This window comes from Meriones unguiculatus, chromosome 20 (genome assembly GCF_030254825.1).
Source record: "Meriones unguiculatus strain TT.TT164.6M chromosome 20, Bangor_MerUng_6.1, whole genome shotgun sequence".
Taxonomy (NCBI): Eukaryota; Metazoa; Chordata; class Mammalia; order Rodentia; family Muridae; genus Meriones; species Meriones unguiculatus.
In genome coordinates, this window is record NC_083367.1 from 29,223,434 (window position 1) to 29,242,150 (window position 18,717).

General features: G+C 39.0%; 1 protein-coding gene across 5 annotated transcripts in view; it reads left to right on the plus strand.

Moving 5' to 3' along the window:
- The first annotated feature begins 26 nt into the window (after nt 1–26).
- Nucleotides 27–18,717, plus strand: part of Echdc1 (ethylmalonyl-CoA decarboxylase 1) — a 24,627-nt gene continuing 5,936 nt past the window's right edge. Inside the window, exons 1-5 of one of the 5 annotated variants that reach the window (XR_009587918.1) lie at nt 27–150; nt 4,265–4,480; nt 8,926–9,068; nt 14,514–14,594; nt 16,549–16,621. Coding sequence is in view for 4 of the 5 variants with exons in the window: in XM_021651464.2 (XP_021507139.1) it covers nt 84–150; nt 4,265–4,480; nt 8,926–9,068; nt 13,206–13,258; nt 14,514–14,594 (560 nt within the window). In the remaining variant the exon portion in view is untranslated. The other 4 variants (XM_021651464.2, XM_021651466.2, XM_060373248.1 and 1 more) reach the window with 4 other exon arrangements.

Genomic DNA, 18,717 nt, shown 5'->3' on the forward strand with positions numbered 1-18,717 from the left:
TGGTGGGAAGAGGCGGGACTTCCCGGGCTGCGGGCTCTGGCAGGAGAAGGCCCTGAGGGCGCGCACGCGGAGAGGAAACAGGCATGAAGGGGAGCGGAAACAGCGTCCGAAGCCGGTGTGGAGGCGGAAGAGGGTCACGCGCAGCGGAAGGTGGGCTACAAGGAGCGGAAGAGGGTCTCCGAAAGCGGAAAAGGAAGTGAGAGCGAGGGGGTGTAGGCCCGTGTGTGCATAGTGAGTGGCGGTGGGGCTTCGTGCCAGTCCACGGACGTCGTTCCACCCGAGCGTGCTGTGGCGTGATGGGGGCGTGGAGCGCCTTTGCTGGCGAATCCCGAGCGGCCGCCGCGCGGGGCTGCGCGCCGACGCACCGCGCAGGCGCACTGCCCCCTGCCGGCCCTCGGAGGGAGTGCAGGCGCCGCGGAGGTGGGCGCGTGGGGTTCCTGAGGTCTCCGAGGGAAATCGCGACGTTGGCAATTTCAGGGGACGAGAGAGTTTGAGCTCAGCTCTCTACGTTGATTCCTGTACGCTTGGGAACCCCAGTGAGAACTTAGGTAATGTTCAGTGGGATGTCTGTAGTGCCCAGCCGTGAGCTAAACTACCTTGCTTATTTTAAACATTTCCTACCTATTTGTTTCGTGATGCCAGCTTTTCAACAGCGAAAGAAGAGCGGACCAACTTTGGCGGGTGTTAACTAAAGGTATCCTATCCCTTCCCTACTTTTGCCAAATCCCCAGCAGTCACTGACTGGAAAGGCTTCCCGAAGGACGTGACAGTTAGTACTTCTTATTTTTCTGTCTTCGACATCTGATTGTATAAAGTGCTACTACTTTCTCTTGTTCTGGGTGCTACAGGTATAGAGATATGGCCCAGACTCATCGAAGACTCGGACTGAAAAAAAGCACCCTTACAGGGGCACTGTCAAGTAGAAATGTGAAACCTCAGGAGTGGAGGGAGAATGGGGCATGGCAACAAAACAGGGTTATTTTGTTTGTTTTTGAACACCTATTTGAACTGTGACTTGAAAGTCAATTAGCAATTGGCCGGCTGGAGTGATGAACATTCCAATAAGCAAACAGAATGAGGCAACTGGGTGAGTTAGAATAAGGACACGGATGGATGATGAGTTTGCTTGTGGTCAGGTTCTTAAGCCTACCAGATTGTTTTAAACAAAAATCTTGGAAATTGCTGTTTGCCAGGCACTATTCTCAGCAGGACAGGTGCTTCTTGGGAACTAAATTTAGTGGGACGCTTTGTCAAAAGAAACAATCATGATAGTGTTCGGCATAATCACAAATGTTGTTAGTGGAGATGGATTTTATGTACAGTAGGGAATTAAAGAACATGACTTGGGATTTCTGAAATTCAAACAAACAAAAACCTGTAATGTGCTGAAATTTGGGATGACAAAAACCAAGATTTGAGGACTTGAAAGTTGTTTTCTTGGGGGTATGGGGAGAGGTGTGGGTGGCAAGTGGAACTTGAAACAGTAAAGCTAGGAAGTATATAATTGAAAACTTGAAAAACAGGTTGTGTATTTCATTCTAAAGTACCTTCTGGTTTCGCTTTGTTTCCTTCCTCATGCTAATTGTTTAAGATATGAATTATGTTAGTTTTCTAGACCCACTTAATGATTCCACTTAAACTTTTCTGGACTTTTAATGAGAACTTAGCACGTAAGAATTGGAGAGGGAAACCTTTGGTCCCAGATGGCCAGAGGTGCTTTTCAGCTTTGCAGTGGCTGGACAGTGATGGTCCTCAGCTGGAATAATATGCTTGTTGTCCTACCACGTGACACAATTCAGATTTTTACCCCGTGGAGAAAGTTTTATAAAATTGTAACTGCCTCAGACATTTTCATTGCCTTGTGTTCCAGGATAACTAGTCTATGACTATACTTCTAGGTACTATACTGATTCAGAAATGTCTGTTATCTTAGCATCCGAATCTTAAACGCTACTTATATTTTTAGATAGTATACAAATTCATTGGTATCTAATATCTTATCACTTTAGCACCTAACCATCCTGTATCTTTAAGAAAGATACACTGCTGGAGCTGAAGTTCCAGCTGGGAACCATACTCAGGTTCTATGGAAGAGGGGTAAATGATTTTAACCATTGAGCCATTTCTCCAGCCCAGACTATTGTGTATTTTAGTTTGTGTGGTTAGAATTGGGAAGAAAGTATGCAAAACAAGCTATTATCAGATTGTTAAGACTTGAGTTCAAATTGTTAAAACTTAAGTTTGTGTCAGTGGGTCTAGCAGACTTGAGCTGTACTTTGCACTATGCTGGTGTAGACAAGGAATGTGAAAGGAGTATGGAAAAGAAGGGTCAGTGTTGGGAGAGACACAGAGTAGAGAAAGAAGAGAAAAATATGGAATTAATAGAGGAATGGGTACATGTCATAATAGAAGGCTTTCTTGGAAAAGCCTTTCTAATGAGGCAAAGCAATGCATTGCATAAATATTTACATGTTCAGTGATTTGATGGTAAGGAGGCATGATCTGATACCACTTATACTAACCATGCTAGAGTCCCCAGATGATTGGAGGGTGAGACAATATTCCTAGATAAAGTAAGCAGATCCCTTACCACTAGAAAACAAATATACTAACCTATAATAACAATTGAAATGCCAATGTTTTTTAATGCCAATGTTTTAAGCTGTTATATTTTATACTTTAATTTCTTTTTTCATAAACAAAGCATTATAAAAAGGTAGACAAATTAATATTCTTTCAGCAACCACCTAAATTCTGATCAAGTTTTCTTAGAGCTCTCATTTGAAGTCATGACCAGTGTGGGGAAGATCAGAATTTTTGCTTTAAACTAATTTCTTAGTTGAGTTATTTCTTCATACTTGATCATACTCAGGAGCATACGAAACATTCACAGAGCACACACAGCCTGCGTAAGAGCAATAAACTCATTAGGCTTACTTCTGGATGTGTAGGCCACTCAACTTTTCAGTTTGAGATTTTGATCTCGAGATTTCTAGACTGCGAACAGGTCCAGCAGAATCATGACACTTACTCTGTGTGGCTTTCTTACAGTGAGCAAGTAAAGGCAGTTCCAGGGGGCTTTCCCCCAAATATAGAGGGTATTGTGGAGAATAAGACTGGGCAGTGGAGAAGAAACAAAGGATAGAATTAAGCAAGCCACATTAGCAGTACCAGTAGAAACAGGCACACATTGTTTCCTCCTACAGAGAGCTCAGATTCAGTCTATGTGGAAATGAATAGGATGAAACAGGTCAAGACTGGGTTTCCTCAATTAAGTTTTCTAATAATTTTTGGTATTTACTGGTTGATTGTCTCTGGATCTGAAAGAATCTTAGTCCTAACACATAACATCCATTAGCCGTGTGAGAGAAAAAGAAAATTATTGATATGTGTAACATGTTAACATGGGGTAATATTAATAGTCACTTTTAGGGAGAAATTTAGACATTCTGTTTTGAAGTAATGGGTCAAAAAGAAAGGAAGAAAATATTTTAGGGTTGGTAAGTAATGTAGCCTGTTACATTTGTGAGACTGGTTAGTTGGTCCATTATATAATATTATATATATATATATATATATATATATATATATATATATATAATGAGGTCATGAGCGAGAGCTTTGAATATGATGTTTTGTTAGTAGAAAGGCATTAAGAATAATCTCAATATCAGAATTGGATTGTAGGGACATCCAGGTCTCAGTAAGGCCTGAATTAGAATTAGAAGTGTTAAATTTGTTAGGTTACAGACTTTAGGAAAGTGGATACTAGAAAAATCATCTGTAGCATTCAATAAAAAAATAATACACACACACACACACTCACACAAAGTTTTCTGAGAAACTGTCCCTGGGGGAGATGCAGTAACACAAATGTCTGCTCCGTCCATACAGAGAATGACTAACAAACCAAAGTAATAATCCACAAAAGTCCGGGTTGCTGAACTAGTGCATCGATTGGGTCCCTTACAGGGGCAGGAATGACTCAATGGTGGTTGTGTCACTGAAAGCCCACCCCAGCATGGGTAAACACTTACAAAAGCTGGAACCTTGAAGAAAAATGTATGATTAAGTACCTTGGTCTACTTAACACTTTATCTTAATTTTTTTTTTTAAACTGGAGCTTACCTTCATTAGAGAGGTTTTCACAATTCAAGAGAAAGGCATATTATTATATCTAGATATAACAGTAGAAAAATAAGAATGAATTTGGTTTTGTTTTTGTTTTTTAATTGGGACAACTGCCTACTTCTCTCTTTTCTAGAAATGGCGAAAAGTCTTTTGACTTCATCTCTGTCTGTAAGAACAAAACTGCTACAAACTGGGGTGTCACTTTACAATACCTCTCATGGCTTCCATGAGGAGGAAGTGAAAAAGATACTGGCGCAGTACCCTGGTGGAACCATTGACCTTCAGAAGAAAGAAGATGGCATTGGCATTCTGACCCTGAACAACCCCAATAAATTGAATGCTTTCTCAGGTATGAGCATTCTGCCTTCTCCAGCATGAGAATACCTCTAAGTCATAGCCTGCTGTCATGGTTTTTCTGGTCTTACCCTGGTGAAAAAATTATTTGAAAGTCTTGGTATTTGTTGTAGATTATATACACACAGAAACAATTTTCTATGATGTGAACCAGAAATATATTTTTATAATTATACATATGTTAATTTTTTAAAATCATAAGTATACATCTTGATAAAGATGAATACTGTTAAATCAATATGTTTTTCCATTGGGCTTTGTTAACCAGTACTACTTTGATATGTTTATTGTCAACTAGTACTTCTAGGAAGGCAGGAGAAAGACATTTCAAAGATTTTCTGTAATTTTTTGTAACTGCCATTGTTAGTTTATACCCTTGCCTACAAATGTATTTTTTGAAATTATAATTCCATTATTCCCTCTTCCCTATTTTCCTTTCATATCCTCCCATATACTCCCTTGTTTTCTTTTAAATTCATGACCACCTTTTTCATTGTTTGCATGTGTGTGTGTGTGTGTGTGTGCGTGCGCACGCACGCACGCATGCCTGTATGTGTGTACATATGTCCCTAAATATATAAGTGTACCCTGCTCGGTCTGTAGGATGCTGCTTGTCTGTATATGTTTTCAGGGCTGACCACTTGGTATTGGATTAATCAAGTGCTCTTACCTGCGGAAGATTTTTCTTCCACTTCGACATTCCTTAATCACCTATAGTTCTTTGTGTGGGGTACTGTCCTCATGCACTTTCCCTTTTCTACACTGGCAAGTCTATTGGTGTCATCCTTGTTCAGGTCAAATTTAGGGAGCTTTGCTAGAGAGACTTCATGGGTATAGCTTCTGACATTTCTAGAAGACATAGCCACAAAGCAAACTCCTTCTTCCTCTGGCTCTTAGAATCTTTTCACCCCTTCTTCCACTAGGTCCCTGAACCTTAGGTGCAGAAGTTGTATTGTAGATGTATCTGTTGGGACTAGGCTACACAACTCTGCATTTTGATTGGTTGTGGTTTTCAATACCCCTCACTCTCAAATTAATAGCATCTTTTTCTTTTTTATTATTGTTACACTCACATATATAGATACATAAGAATAAACGGCTGTGTCCATTTTTGCTGTTTGTATGTATATGGTTTCAGTGCTGACAGCTTTGTATTGGGCTCACTCTGGGAAGCTAACTTTCACTCTCTTGGCAGTAATTAGTTGCCTTTGTTCTTTGTCTCTGAACATCGTTCCACCCCCTTTTACCAGGTATTCACTGAGCCAGATGTGCAGAAGCTCTGATGTAAATGTATCCACTCTGGTTGGGCTCACTGCAATCCATTGATCTCTGCTTTGTATTTGATCACTTGTGATTTTCTGTGGTGTTCTCCATTGGCTGTAAGGAGACTTTTGTTTTGTTTTTGTTTTATGAGAGGTAGTAGCTACGTTTGTCTGTGGGCATAAGGATAAGATTTAGAATGTAGTGAGCAATTATTCTGGTATAGCAAAGTGGTGGAAGTAAATTTTCTAAGGTCCATGACTTACTACTGCCAGGAATTTGGTAAGTTTCTATACCAGACATGTTGAGTAGACCTTAAGGCCAAGTAGATGGTTGCTGGTTAACACCAATATTTGAGTACCCCTCACTGTACCTTCAAGAATATCTTGCCATCCCTGTCATTGTGGTTCACAGATGCCATTGCTGGGTAGAACTATTAACTGTTTTTTTTTTCCTTTGGCAGCTTTCAGAATGTTTTCTGGTATCATGGATATTAGACCACAGGAAGGAGGTTGTCATGTTAGATCGAGCTCAAATAGTCTGAGTCCTGTGTTCTAAGTCCAGTGTTTTCAGCATTATGGGCTTACCCTCAGTGTTTGAAAGACAAAAGCAATACCAATAGTCTACATTGTTGCAGGAGTCAGTTGGATGAACCTGACCAGCCATTTAGTCATTTAGAGCTTTCTCGAGCCTGGTACTGATTCTTATGGGAAACATTATCAGCCCAAGAGGCATAGTTTCCTTTATATATACTGTGTGTGTGTATGATACACTTATATGTATTATGTATAATTTTCAGTAAGTATAAAATAAGATTCCTTAAGGCTTTATCAAACAACATTGTTTGCTCCTTCTCCTCCTTCCTTCTTCTGTATTGACCTCTCTCCACCCTCTGTAGTTAACTGTTTTTCTACTTTCTACTTTGTATCACCTGTATCTTGCTATTCCCCTCTCAATTCCCACAGCACCCATGTTTCTCTCATGTCTCTCCATGTTGTATACTTGTATTTGAAGATTTGGAACTAGAAACTGCAAATGAGAAAGGACATGTGACATTTGTCTTTCTCAGTCTGGGAAGAGTCAATATCTTTTCTAGGTCTTCTAGTTACCTGTACATTTTGTGATTTCATTTATATTTAAGGCTGAATTGTATTGTATTATGTATATGTACCACATTTTCATTTTCACCATCTGTTGAAAGACATTAGGTTTGTTTTTGTTATTTCCAATTTCCTAGCTGTTGTAAACAGGGTGGCAGTGTACATGGCTGAGCAAGTATCTGGAGTAGGATTTAGTGTTCTTTGGGCATATGCAAAGGAGTGGTCTAGCTGGGTTGTGGTAGATTTATTTTTAGTTTTTTGAGAATTGTTCATACTGTTTTCCAGAGTGGTTGCACAAGTTTGCATTCTTTTAGCATTTGAAATGTTAAGCTCAGGAGTATTTCAAGAAATGTTATGTGTTTACACATAATTCATTAAACTGTGGACTGTTAGTTTCCAGTACTGGGCCTTTATGTAAAAGCAACTTTCATAATGTTTACAGAATTCAGAGCTCCTTATATATAGCAGTGGTGACCAGCACAAATAGAATACCAGACACAAATGAGATTCATGTGCAGTGTTAAATATTCTAGCAGCCATTATTTAGAAAGCAAAACCAAATAGGTAAACTTAATTATAATAATATAATCCATGCAACTTTCTTTATTCAAAATATTTTCAATAAAAATAACTAATATGAGAAATGCCATGTGAGATACTTTTCCTTTTATTTTCATAGTATGTCTTTGAAATCTGTTATTACATTTGGTGCATATCTCAATTGACCATCCAAATTCCAAATGTTCAAAATTTTTATGTAATTAATGGTGGTAGTTCCATATACTAAGTTATGTAGGGGAAGTATTAATTTGATGCATAATGTGCAAAACAAGTAAAAGCAGAGTTGCTGTGAGTAATGGTGTTGTGTTAGCTGGGGTGGGGAGATGAGTGAACCCCCAATGCCTTTGCTTAAAAAGCTCAAAGCAGCAGATACTCTAAGGAATTTAGTGCATAAGTGAGTTTAAAATGAACTAGTAGTATTGTTTTTATATTCGTGGCCACCATTATTGCTTAGGCACTTAAATATCATGCATAATTGAAGATGTGTATTTGTCTATATATATTTATCCTTACTCTAAATGTATGGATCTTTGTTTTCTCCCAAACAATAAATAATTTGTATATAAAAATAATTTTCAAGTACGCAGGACATTCTTGAGAAGTTTCTCTTTTAAGTAGGTTATAATTAGAAAGGATGATTTTGTTAGTTATTCGTGAGTTGATGACATTGTTCTAACATTTCTTGTAGTACCCATTGCTACTAATTACTTGAAAAATGGCAGAGTAATGATTATTGACCATGTGGAATATTTTTCCAAAAATATGTCTGTATATTTTTATGGATCCGTGTAGTAAGGCTTGGAAAAAATACAGATTCGCTGGAAATTATAACCTTTAGATATGATCTTTTCTTTGGCTTCTAATTTTATTTTTATAGGTACAGGAAAATAAAATTAATCATATTGCAGATATTAGGACCTTGGAAGATAACCAAAGATGTATGTATGTATATATATATATATATATATATGTATATGTATATATATATATACAGATTATTCATTAGCACCTCAAATAACATTCCTACTGTTTCAGATTTTAATTTATTGTTAGAGGAAGTGTGGGTAGAATTTTGTAATCCTCATGATAACGATCAAATGTGTAAACTATTGACTGCTGGTAGACAAGTGAAGCCCTTTCCTATTGTGCCTCAGGGATGTCAGCTTGTCAGCCATGTCATCAATCTATTCTGTGTTTATTGGCTCTTTCCAGACCTAACTGAAGTCTTACTTGCCCTGCTGGAAAGAGGGTTAGAAAACTACTTTGTTCCATATTTCTTTATATCTGGTATATCATAAAATCTCACAGTTCATCGGGAAATGAATTTAGAATTTTAAGGCAGGGTGTGTTTTATATATCTTATTTTATATACCACTGTATCAGCACAATAGATATTTGGCATATACACAGTAAGTAAATATTTGGAAAATATATGTCCCCATGATCTTGCTTGGGACATGAATATTTCTGGTTTTAGTGTCTTAACACATGTTCATGTTTTTCCTCTCTCATCTGATAGGTGTCATGATGCTACAACTTTTGGAAAGGGTAACTGAATTAGAAAATTGGACAGAAGGGAAAGGCCTCATTGTCCATGGAGCAAAAAATACTTTTTGCTCAGGATCTGATCTGAATGCTGTGAAAGCCCTCTCCACTCCAGAGGCAAGTATGTAGGCTATGCACTGAAGGCTTCTCTCATCAGACATGGCTGAGAAAGTCATATTTCACTTATGTGGCTATTGTTATAACTCATATTTGTTAAGAGCCTTCAAACAATAGTTTTGGTTTGGTTTGTTTATTTTGTTTAATGAGAAATTGTAAAGATTTGTAAGGAGAATAATATAGGAAACCAAATGAATGTTAAGGTCTTACCTACAGGGTATCTAGAAGACATTTTGGTTGGCACATTGAAGTGACTTATCTTTGTGCTTCAAGCAGAGCACTCTTGGGTGTGCTCATGTTTTTGGAGAATGAGTGTCTTTTGCTTTCAATATTGTTCCTGCTACTCCCCACTGGAAGTGCCCACTCTTCTTTTCTAATTTGATTGAATATTTTTAAACACAAATTTAAATTTTAGAATAATGTTAAGATTTGAAAAGTTGCAAGAAAAGTATAGAGTTCCCCATACATGTCCCCTATGCCCTTTGTTTTAGCATATTCCTGTGCTATAAAGATTTATCAAAAGTTTATGCACCAACATTGGTATTTTACTGTTAATGAAACTCCACTGTATGATCCCATAAGTGGGTTCTCTAGTAGTGAAGCTCATGAAAGCACAGAGTGGAATGGTGACTTGACAGGTAGTAAGGATAGAACATGGGAACTTTATTAGTGCTAGAGATTAGTTTCCTAGCAGTGTCTATACCGAGCAATGCTATAGTATATCCATAAGTATTTTAAAGTTGGTGATCTTCCACCGAGTGATCTCACACGCCCCTCCCCAACACTGATGATAAAGGGAGTGGAAGACAATACTAGAATTGGTGGATATACCTACAGCCCCTGTGGGTGCTCATAGTTGAATTGGTGATTATTTGCAAACTCAAGTTGTGCACATTAGATATGTACTTATTTTTACATCTCAGAGTGGTGTAAAAGAGGAGAGAGGAAATAAATTCCATAAATTATTGGTATTGGTAGTTCTATTGTGTGCTCGTTGTGCTTTGGAACAGATTTAGGAGTCATCATGATTCCTTAGGTCTCTAATCTGTGAAAGTTCCTCAAGCTCTGTGTGTGTGCCTGTGTGCGTGTGCATGTTTATAGACTTACTCTGGAGCTCAGACTGTCCTGGAACTTTATATATATTATGTATTCAGAGACTCAGAGACTCAAATCTCTGAAATCCTCCTGCCTCAACCTTCTGAGAGCTGGGATTAAAGACACGAGGCACCACAACCAACTTAATATTTGTAATTTATAGGGTATTTTCTCACATGATAATTTTAAAACTGACAAGTAGAAATTGTGGCTTTGTTCTAGAGACCTTGAGAAATCTCTTTTTAGAGTTAAGAAGGAGTCTTTTTTTGTTTGTCTGTTTTTTGTTTTTAATTTTATTTTTATTAATTAGTTTATTCACTTTGTATTCCCCCATAGATCCCTCCCTCTTCCCCTCCCAATCCTCCCTTCCCTCCCTCTTCTTCTCCTATGCCCCTCCCCCAGTCCACTGGTACCCTACCATCTGACCCTAGTCTATCAGGTCTCATCAGGACTGGCTTCATTGTCTTCCTCTGTGGACTGGTAAGGCTGCTCCCCACTCAGGTGGAGGTGATCAAAGAGCCAGCCCCTGAGTTCATGTGAGACAGGCCCTGTTCCCATTACTAGGGAACCTACTTGGACAGTGAGCTGCCATGGGCTACATCTGTACAGGAGCGCTAGGTTATCTCCATGCATTGTCCTTGTTTGGACTATCAGTCTCAGAAAAGACCCCTGTGCCTAGATATTTTGGTTCTGTTGCTCTCCTTGTGGAGCTTCTGTCCCTTCCTGGTCTTTCTGTCTCCCCCTTCTTTCATAAAATTCCCTGCACTCTGCCCAGAGTTTGGCTATGAGTCTCAGCATATGTTTGGGTACAAGAAGGAGTCTTTTTAACTCTTTTTAGAGTTAAGAGAAGTTTACAGTTGTAAACTTGTATAGGAAAGTACAAAGTTGCTTACTTTGCAGCAAGTGGGCATAATATATTAAGGAAAGCTTCACAGTCTTAATCTAGTTTGAATGTCCTCCTTTCTTCCTTGCCTCATTATGTTACTATTCTGCCAACTAATTGCTTAGGTCGTTGCTTTAGTGTCTATAGTGGCCCCCAAATGTCTGTGTAGCTGCTTTGGGTTTGTTGCTACTCTTGTATAATTTCATTTTAGCTATAGTAATATATGGACAAATTACTATTTTCCAAAATTGTTTCAGTGTATTTGGAATTCATCAATCCATAAAACGGGTACTTGTGGTCATAGAATAGGATACTTTGCAAGGTGGGAGTTTTTGTAGTATAGATGGGTGCTGGTGCAGAGAATTCGAAGCTTGTCTTTCTTTTGTAGTTGGGTACTGCACGTGTTTGTCTTGGTTGTTATTAGGAGAAGCTAGAAGGGTGAAGTTGGATCTCAGGGTGCAGACGGGTGAAAACAACATCTGCGGCAGCTCTCTACACCTTTGTTCAGCTGCCTGTACCCAGACATTGGCAGGTCTGTCATTTCTGTGGTGATTCCATGGCTATTTCCTCCACTTACCTACCAGTATTTTATTCTTTCTTTCTTCCTCCCTTCCTACCTTCCTTCATTCTTTCCTTCCTTCCTTCTTCCTTCTTTCCTTCCTTTTTTTCTTTAATTTTTTTAAAAAATGTATATGGGTGTTTCACTTCCATGTCCAGGGAGGACAGAGCAGGGCATTTGATCTCCTGGAACGGGAGTTACAGATATTGTAAGCTATAGTATAGGTGGTGGAAACTGAACCCTGGTCCCTCAAGGAATAGCCAGTGCTCTTAACTGCTGGGTCCTGTCTCTGGTCTCTGACTTCTTTTCTTCCTTCAACTCAGGAAAATATAAGTGAGTGTTTGACCTTGTGGCTTTGGGAGAATTATTATTAATTCTTCCTCCTCTCCCTCCTCCTGTTCTGCTTCTTCATTTTTGTAGTATAGTTCAGGCTTGCCTGGAACCCACAGAGATTCCCCTGCCTCTGCTTCCCAAGTGTGGGGATTAAGGTGTGTGCCACCATTCCTGACCAAATTAAATCTTATCCCTAGGTCATCCGGGCCAGTATTGATTTGTATTTTATGACACATTCATAGTCAAAAAACAGTCATTACATTATATGTTTGTCATTAGTATTGGTACTATACTGTCAGCCTCAAGGAACTTTAGTAGGGTGAGTTAAGGGAGAAAATTGGAAAGAAGCAATCACAGTGACAGGAAAACAAGCAGGAGTAAAACCCGCTCTTAGAGATAGAGGACCAGAATGAAGAAACTGGTGTTAAGTCGAAGAGAAGATGATAAGGAATAAGGAAAAGTCATTTAATTTGACAAATGGAGTACTAAAATGTTTTGGGACAAGGCTGAAGCCGGATTATACTTGGTTGAAGAAGGAATGGCTGTGAGAAAATATGTACTTTGTGAAAAATATAGGAATCAAAGCCTTACAGGGCAAAATCCCAAAGCTCTTTATAACTTCTTCCTAGCGGGAACAGGGGGGAGAGTCACGTTTCCCCCCGGGGTTACCATGACTGGAGCTCCACTCTGTTCTAGGAAGCTGTAACCATCATTCTTTGTTGTCCACTTGGTAGGATTTAGAGTCACCATGGAAATAAACCTTTGGTATTCCTGTGAGAAGTTATGTAGATTGAGTTAGCTGGGATGGGAAGAACACCGAGAATGTGGGTGACACTACTCCACAGGCTGGGGTCCTGGTCCTGGTGGAAAGCAAGCAGGCTGAGCAGCCCGACTCAGCTCTGCCTCCTGACTGAGGGTGTAGTGTTTCCAGCTGCTTTGTGTTCCTGCTTCCGTGCCTCCCTTGCCATGACAGACTAGACATCATTTTGCCAGATCCCCCCTCCCTTCCTTCCTTGAACTTCTGTCCTTGGAACTTTTGCCACATCAGAGAAAAATAAGTAATTCAGGTTACCGTCTGTCTCACCTTGTGCCACACTGAGCTCAAGATCTGGGAGGGTGGCACCCTCAGCACCAAGTACACTTCAGCTTCAGAGAGTTTGCAATGAAAACTGATTTTCAAAAAGATCAGCCTTGTTCTCCAAATCTGAATTTTAAAAATATTTCTTATGTAACATACTCATATTTTTGTCTTTATTTTTCTTTAAAGAATGGAGTGGCCTTATCTATGTTCATGCAAAACACCTTAACAAGATTTATGAGGTAATGGATCTTTCTTTTAAAAATAGGATTTTAATGGTCATTACCAAGGCTTTTAGAATGCATTTTCTCAACCCGCTGGGGACATTTTATGGTGATGAGTAACTAATGATAGGAAGCTGGCTGCAGAGTCACCGAAACTGGGAGTTATGGATGATTATTAGCTACCATAGTGGGTGCTGGGGATTGAACCTGGGTCCACTGCAAGAGAACAAGCACTGTAAGCCACTGAGCCATCAGCCCTTTCTTTCTTCTTGATTTTTTTTTTTTTGTTTGTTTGTTTGTTTTTGAGGCAGGGTATTATGTAGCCCATTTTGTTCACAAACTTACTGTTAGTTATGACAGACCTTAAACTCCCCTGCTGGCATCTTCTAAGTGACTGGATTATTTGTGTAATACCACATCTGGCTAGAAGTTATTCTCATTTAAGTAATCTTTTCTATGTGGAAGTAGGGCATATTAAGAACTACTTAGTCATATTAGACCAAGAGCTTTACATTTTGGTTAGAATCTATAAAAGAATGCATACTTGGAAAGCACCTTTCATCTACCTAGTGGTGTCACACCATTGCAAGATGACTTATTTTTATGTTATTATCTTTTAAGACAAGGTCTCACTATATAGTCCGTGCTGTGCTGGAAATCTCTAGACCAGGCTGGCCTTGCACACTTAGAGATCCATTGTCTCTGCCTGTCACATGCTAGGATTGAAAGTCTTTACTGACGGTCTCCACATGTGGCCCTGTACAAACAGAAGCAGTAAGATTTCTCTTAAACACTGAATAATGCATACATGTGAGCAGCCTATGGCCATTTAAATAGTAATGGAACTCTTTTGACGGGAATCTTAAATACTTGATATTGTAGCTCTGTGTTTTAGACAGGGTTCTCCCTGTAACCCCACCCTGACTGTAGAACCATAAAATAGAGCAGGTTCACAGTGACTATGCTAACAGCTCAGAGTCTCTGGCACTAAAGGTTCATCATAGGTTCCTAATTTAGAAGACAGTTAGAGTGTGTCTCACTGTAAACCAGGCAGCAGTCCAGGTAGGTAGTTTGCTCACCTTCTGTAGCACTAGTATGCACGGCTGGATTTTGGCATCATCAATTTTTCTTCTGGTGGTGCACGGGTTCAGGGAGTCACTGTCCTTGATGCTGCCCAGTATTAACACCATGACATGCTGAAGACTTAAGCTGATATATAGAAATGAGTAGTAAAGTTAGAATTACTCACGTCCGTTTTTCCTTCAATGTACAGACTACCGTTAATAAGTGTTGCTCTGATTCAAGGCTGGGCAATGGGTGGAGGAGCAGAATTTACTACAGCATGTGATTTCAGGTAAGATAAAAATTGCATTGCTACGGGCATAAACATAATTAGCACTTGGATTTAGTTTTACCTTAATTTCAATATTTCATATATTCTTAAACAAGATAATAAATGAATGGTTTCTTTTTAACAGTCATTGAAGTAGCTCATTTTAGCATAGTGCAGTTATTATTAATACATTATAATTCATTTATAAAAACGAAATATGGTGACTTTTAATAAATCAAATCCATATCAGCAAAGTTGCTAAGAAGGAAAGTCAAAGAGATATATGAAACTCTAAATCCAAGAGAATTATTCAGAAGGAGTTAGCAACTGAAGAACATAAGAAGAGGAGAAGCCAGGCTGTGGTGGAGCATGCCTTTAGTCCCAGCATTTGAGAGGCAGAGGCAGGTGGATGTCTGTGAGTTTGAGGCCAGCCTGGACTACAAAGCAAGATCCAGTACAGCCAGGGCTACACAGAGAGAAATCCTGTTTTGGGAAAAGATGAAGGGTCGGGGTGAGGATTGAGAGAGAGTGGAAAGAAGGAAAAGAGAGAAAAGGAAAGGGACACAGATTCTACTGTGCCTGTCTTCTTATCAAGAAAGAAATTCCCTGAGATCCATTCTTTTCTGAGGTCCATGTTTTCACTGTCTGTGATATAAAGCAGCTTTATAGATGAGAGAATAGAGCGACAGGAAATTCTGGGAGCTGGGAGCTTTTTCGCTGAGAAGGATTTTCAGCTTTCAGTAGCTATGTACAGTAGCTAGGGACAGAGGTCATAAAATGTGATGCTTTGCACAGGCATCTTAGTGCTGTCCCAAGGACTGTGGGAACAACTGAGGAAACCACTGTAATTTTCTTATATGCTTGTCCCGAGAGCCATACAAATGGAGTAAGATAGTATTGGACTGTTTATTGACAGCTTTGAGAAATGCCTGGAGCTTTAACTGATAGCAGAGAACGGTGTTTGCAAGAAAGTTAGATGCTTTATTTTTTTGATCCTTTTACAGTTCAAAAATGGTGTGTCTATTGTAGCTAGGGTGGGAGGACAGCAGGGAGCCTGAGCCTGGCTCCAGATAACAGGGATCTGCACTCTGTTGGCTCCTTTTACTTGTTGGACTTGGGAAAGCAGCTATTTTAACTTTTTATGTTTACTTTAAATATTTAGCTACATTTCAATGAGGTCATGAGTATATATATATAGATATATAGATAGATAGATTTTGGCATAAAGCTTAACCTTAATGTACACAAAATATTAAAATAGTCTTTAAATTACCTTCTCTTACATTTCTAGTAGAAATGTCAATAAAATATTTGTCATCCTTTAAAACTACTCTCTTTGTTTGGTGTACTTTCAGCATTAGGGCTAATCTTGGTCTTATTTTGTTTTTTAAAAGTGTAAAACTTTGTAGCAATACAATTTACATATTAAGTAATGCTTATAGGATGATTTGGTATGATTTTAAACAGAACACAATTTCAAGCCCTAAAGTCCTCCCCCAGAATGCACATTTTTAAAAATCACTTTTTTCTTATATTTATTTTATGTGTATGAGTGCTCTATCTGTATGTACCACCTACATAACAGAAGAGGGCATCAGATCACATTATAGATGGTTGTGAGCTACCATGTCATTGCTGGGAGTTGAACTCAGGATCTCTGGAAGAGCAGACAGTGCTCTTAAGTGCTGAGCCACCTCTCTAGCCCTAAAACTCACCTTTTAAAAGGCTTTATTTTATCTTTGTTTTTTTGTATGAATGTTTTTCTTCCTTGTATGTGTGCCCATAGAACCCAGAAGAACATCAGGGCTCCAGGAACTGGAGTTAGGTCAGTTCGGAGCTGTGATGTAGATGCTGGGAATCGAACTCATGATCTTGTCCAGAAGAATAAATGCTCTTAGCTGCCAAGCCATCTTTCCAGCTTCTAAAATCACTTTGTCTAAATGTGTTCATTCCTTCTTTTCTATTCATTGTGTAGATTTCATCCTCTGAAATGTTGGCACATATATTAAGAGAAAAGTTTCAGTCAATTTTTGACCCAATTTTCGATGGTAAGGACATCTGCTCTGGTAAATAGCATTTTGGATATTTTAGTAGGTTATGTTGGTTAGAGTTATAAATGTTTTAAAAATAATCTTATATTTTCTCAGATAAATTACATCAAATGCAACCATTTTTAAAATTTTATTTTTTTATATTAATTTTATTTTTAATATTAATCACAGTTATTTTAATATTAATCAGTTATTAATATTTTAATATTAATTACAGTTATTAATATTTTTAATATTAATCACAGTATCCCAGCCGTAGCCCCCTCCCTCATTCCCTATCAATCCCACCATCCCTTTCTCATCTCCTCCCTGTTCCTTTCAAAGTCCACTGCTAGGGGAGGTCTTTCTCCCCTTCCATCTGACCCTAGCTTATCAGGTATCTTAGGACTGGCTGCAGTGTCCTCCTCTGTGGCCTAGCAAGTCTGTTCCTCCCTCAGGGGGCGGGGGGAGGTAAAGGAGTCAGTCATTGAGTTCATGTCATAAATAGTTCCTGTTCCTCTTACTTGGATACTGAGCTACCATGGGCAACATCCGAGCAGGGGTTCTAGGTTATATCCATACATGGTCCTTGGTTGGAGAAACAGTTTCATAGAGGACCCCTGTGCCCTGATATATTTTGTCCTTGTGGAGCTCTTGTCCTCTCCCGGTCATATTAACTCCCCCTTTTATCATATTCCCTGCACTATACCAAAGGTTTGGTTATGAGTCCCAGCATCTGCTTTGATACACTGATAGGTAGAGTCTTTCAGAGGCCCTGTCCTGTTTCTTGTTTTCTCCTACTTCCCATGTCCCTCCCATTTGTCTTTCTGAGTGAGGATTGATCATCTTACCCGGGGTCTTCTTTCTTGTTTATCTTCTTTAGGTGTATAGATTTCATTATGTTTATCATATCTTATAGGTCTATATAAGTGAGTATATATCATGTGTGTCTTTCTCCTTCTGGGATACTTCACTCAGGTTGATCTTTTCTAGATCCCACCATTTGCCTGCAAATTTCATTATCTCATTGTTTTTAATTGCTGAGTAGTATTCCATTGTGTAAAAGTACCACAATTTCTGTATCCATTCCTCTGTTGATGGACATCTGGGTTGTTTCCAGTTTCTAGCTATTAGGAAAACGCTGCTACAAACATGGTTGAGCAAATGTCCTTGTTTACTTGAGCTTCTTTTGGATATATGCCTAGGAGTGATATAGCTTGATCTTGAGGAAGCACTATTCCTAATTGTCTGAGAAAGCACCAGATTGATTTCCAAAGTGGTTGTACAGGTTTACATTCCTATCAGCAATGGAGGAGGGTTCCCCTCTCTCTACATCCTCTCCAGCATGTTTTATCACTTGTGTTTTTAACCTTTCAAATGTACCCATTTTAATTGTGCAGTATAATAGAATTTTAATGGGTGCATATAGCCATGTAACCCAACAGTTCAGATAGAGAAAAAAATTTTTTTTTTCCAAAAGTGTAAACTTCCCTATTTCTTACATTTCACTTCCTTGAAAATATGCTCACTGGTATCCACTAACAGACTTCTGCTATTGGGCTGTCCAGAATTTTAAGGGTCCTGTTTTACAATCTAGGTGAAGATTGCTTATTTGACAGTGTCTTTGGCCTCCCTGGCGAGCCAACTGCCTCACACTGTTTTGAACATATTTTTCCCATGTTCTGTTTTTTTCTTGTAATTCTACATCTTATTCCTTGATCAGATATTTCCACAAATAACTTGACGACTAGTATAGAGAGGAGGCATTGAAGAGACTCGAGCCTGGGTTTTGGTATCACCACCACCATTTGCAGGTGATCTTAAGGCTTGTTCACTATTGAAAACTCAAGTTTCCTCCTCTGTCAAATGGGCATCATTGACCTGAGGCATGTAAAGTCTTTCTAGTGTTCACCTTAGAATGCCACATGAGATGATTTTTAAGGTGGTATTTCTCAGACTAGTAGCATCCATCCACAAGCATCCTGGAACTTGACAGAAATGCAACTCTAGGTCCTCGCCTTAGAAAGACCCAAGGGTGAGGGAAAGCAGTCTGTTCTAACAAGGTAATTTTGACACTGGATTGAGTCAGGGACCCCAGCTGCTCACATGGTACC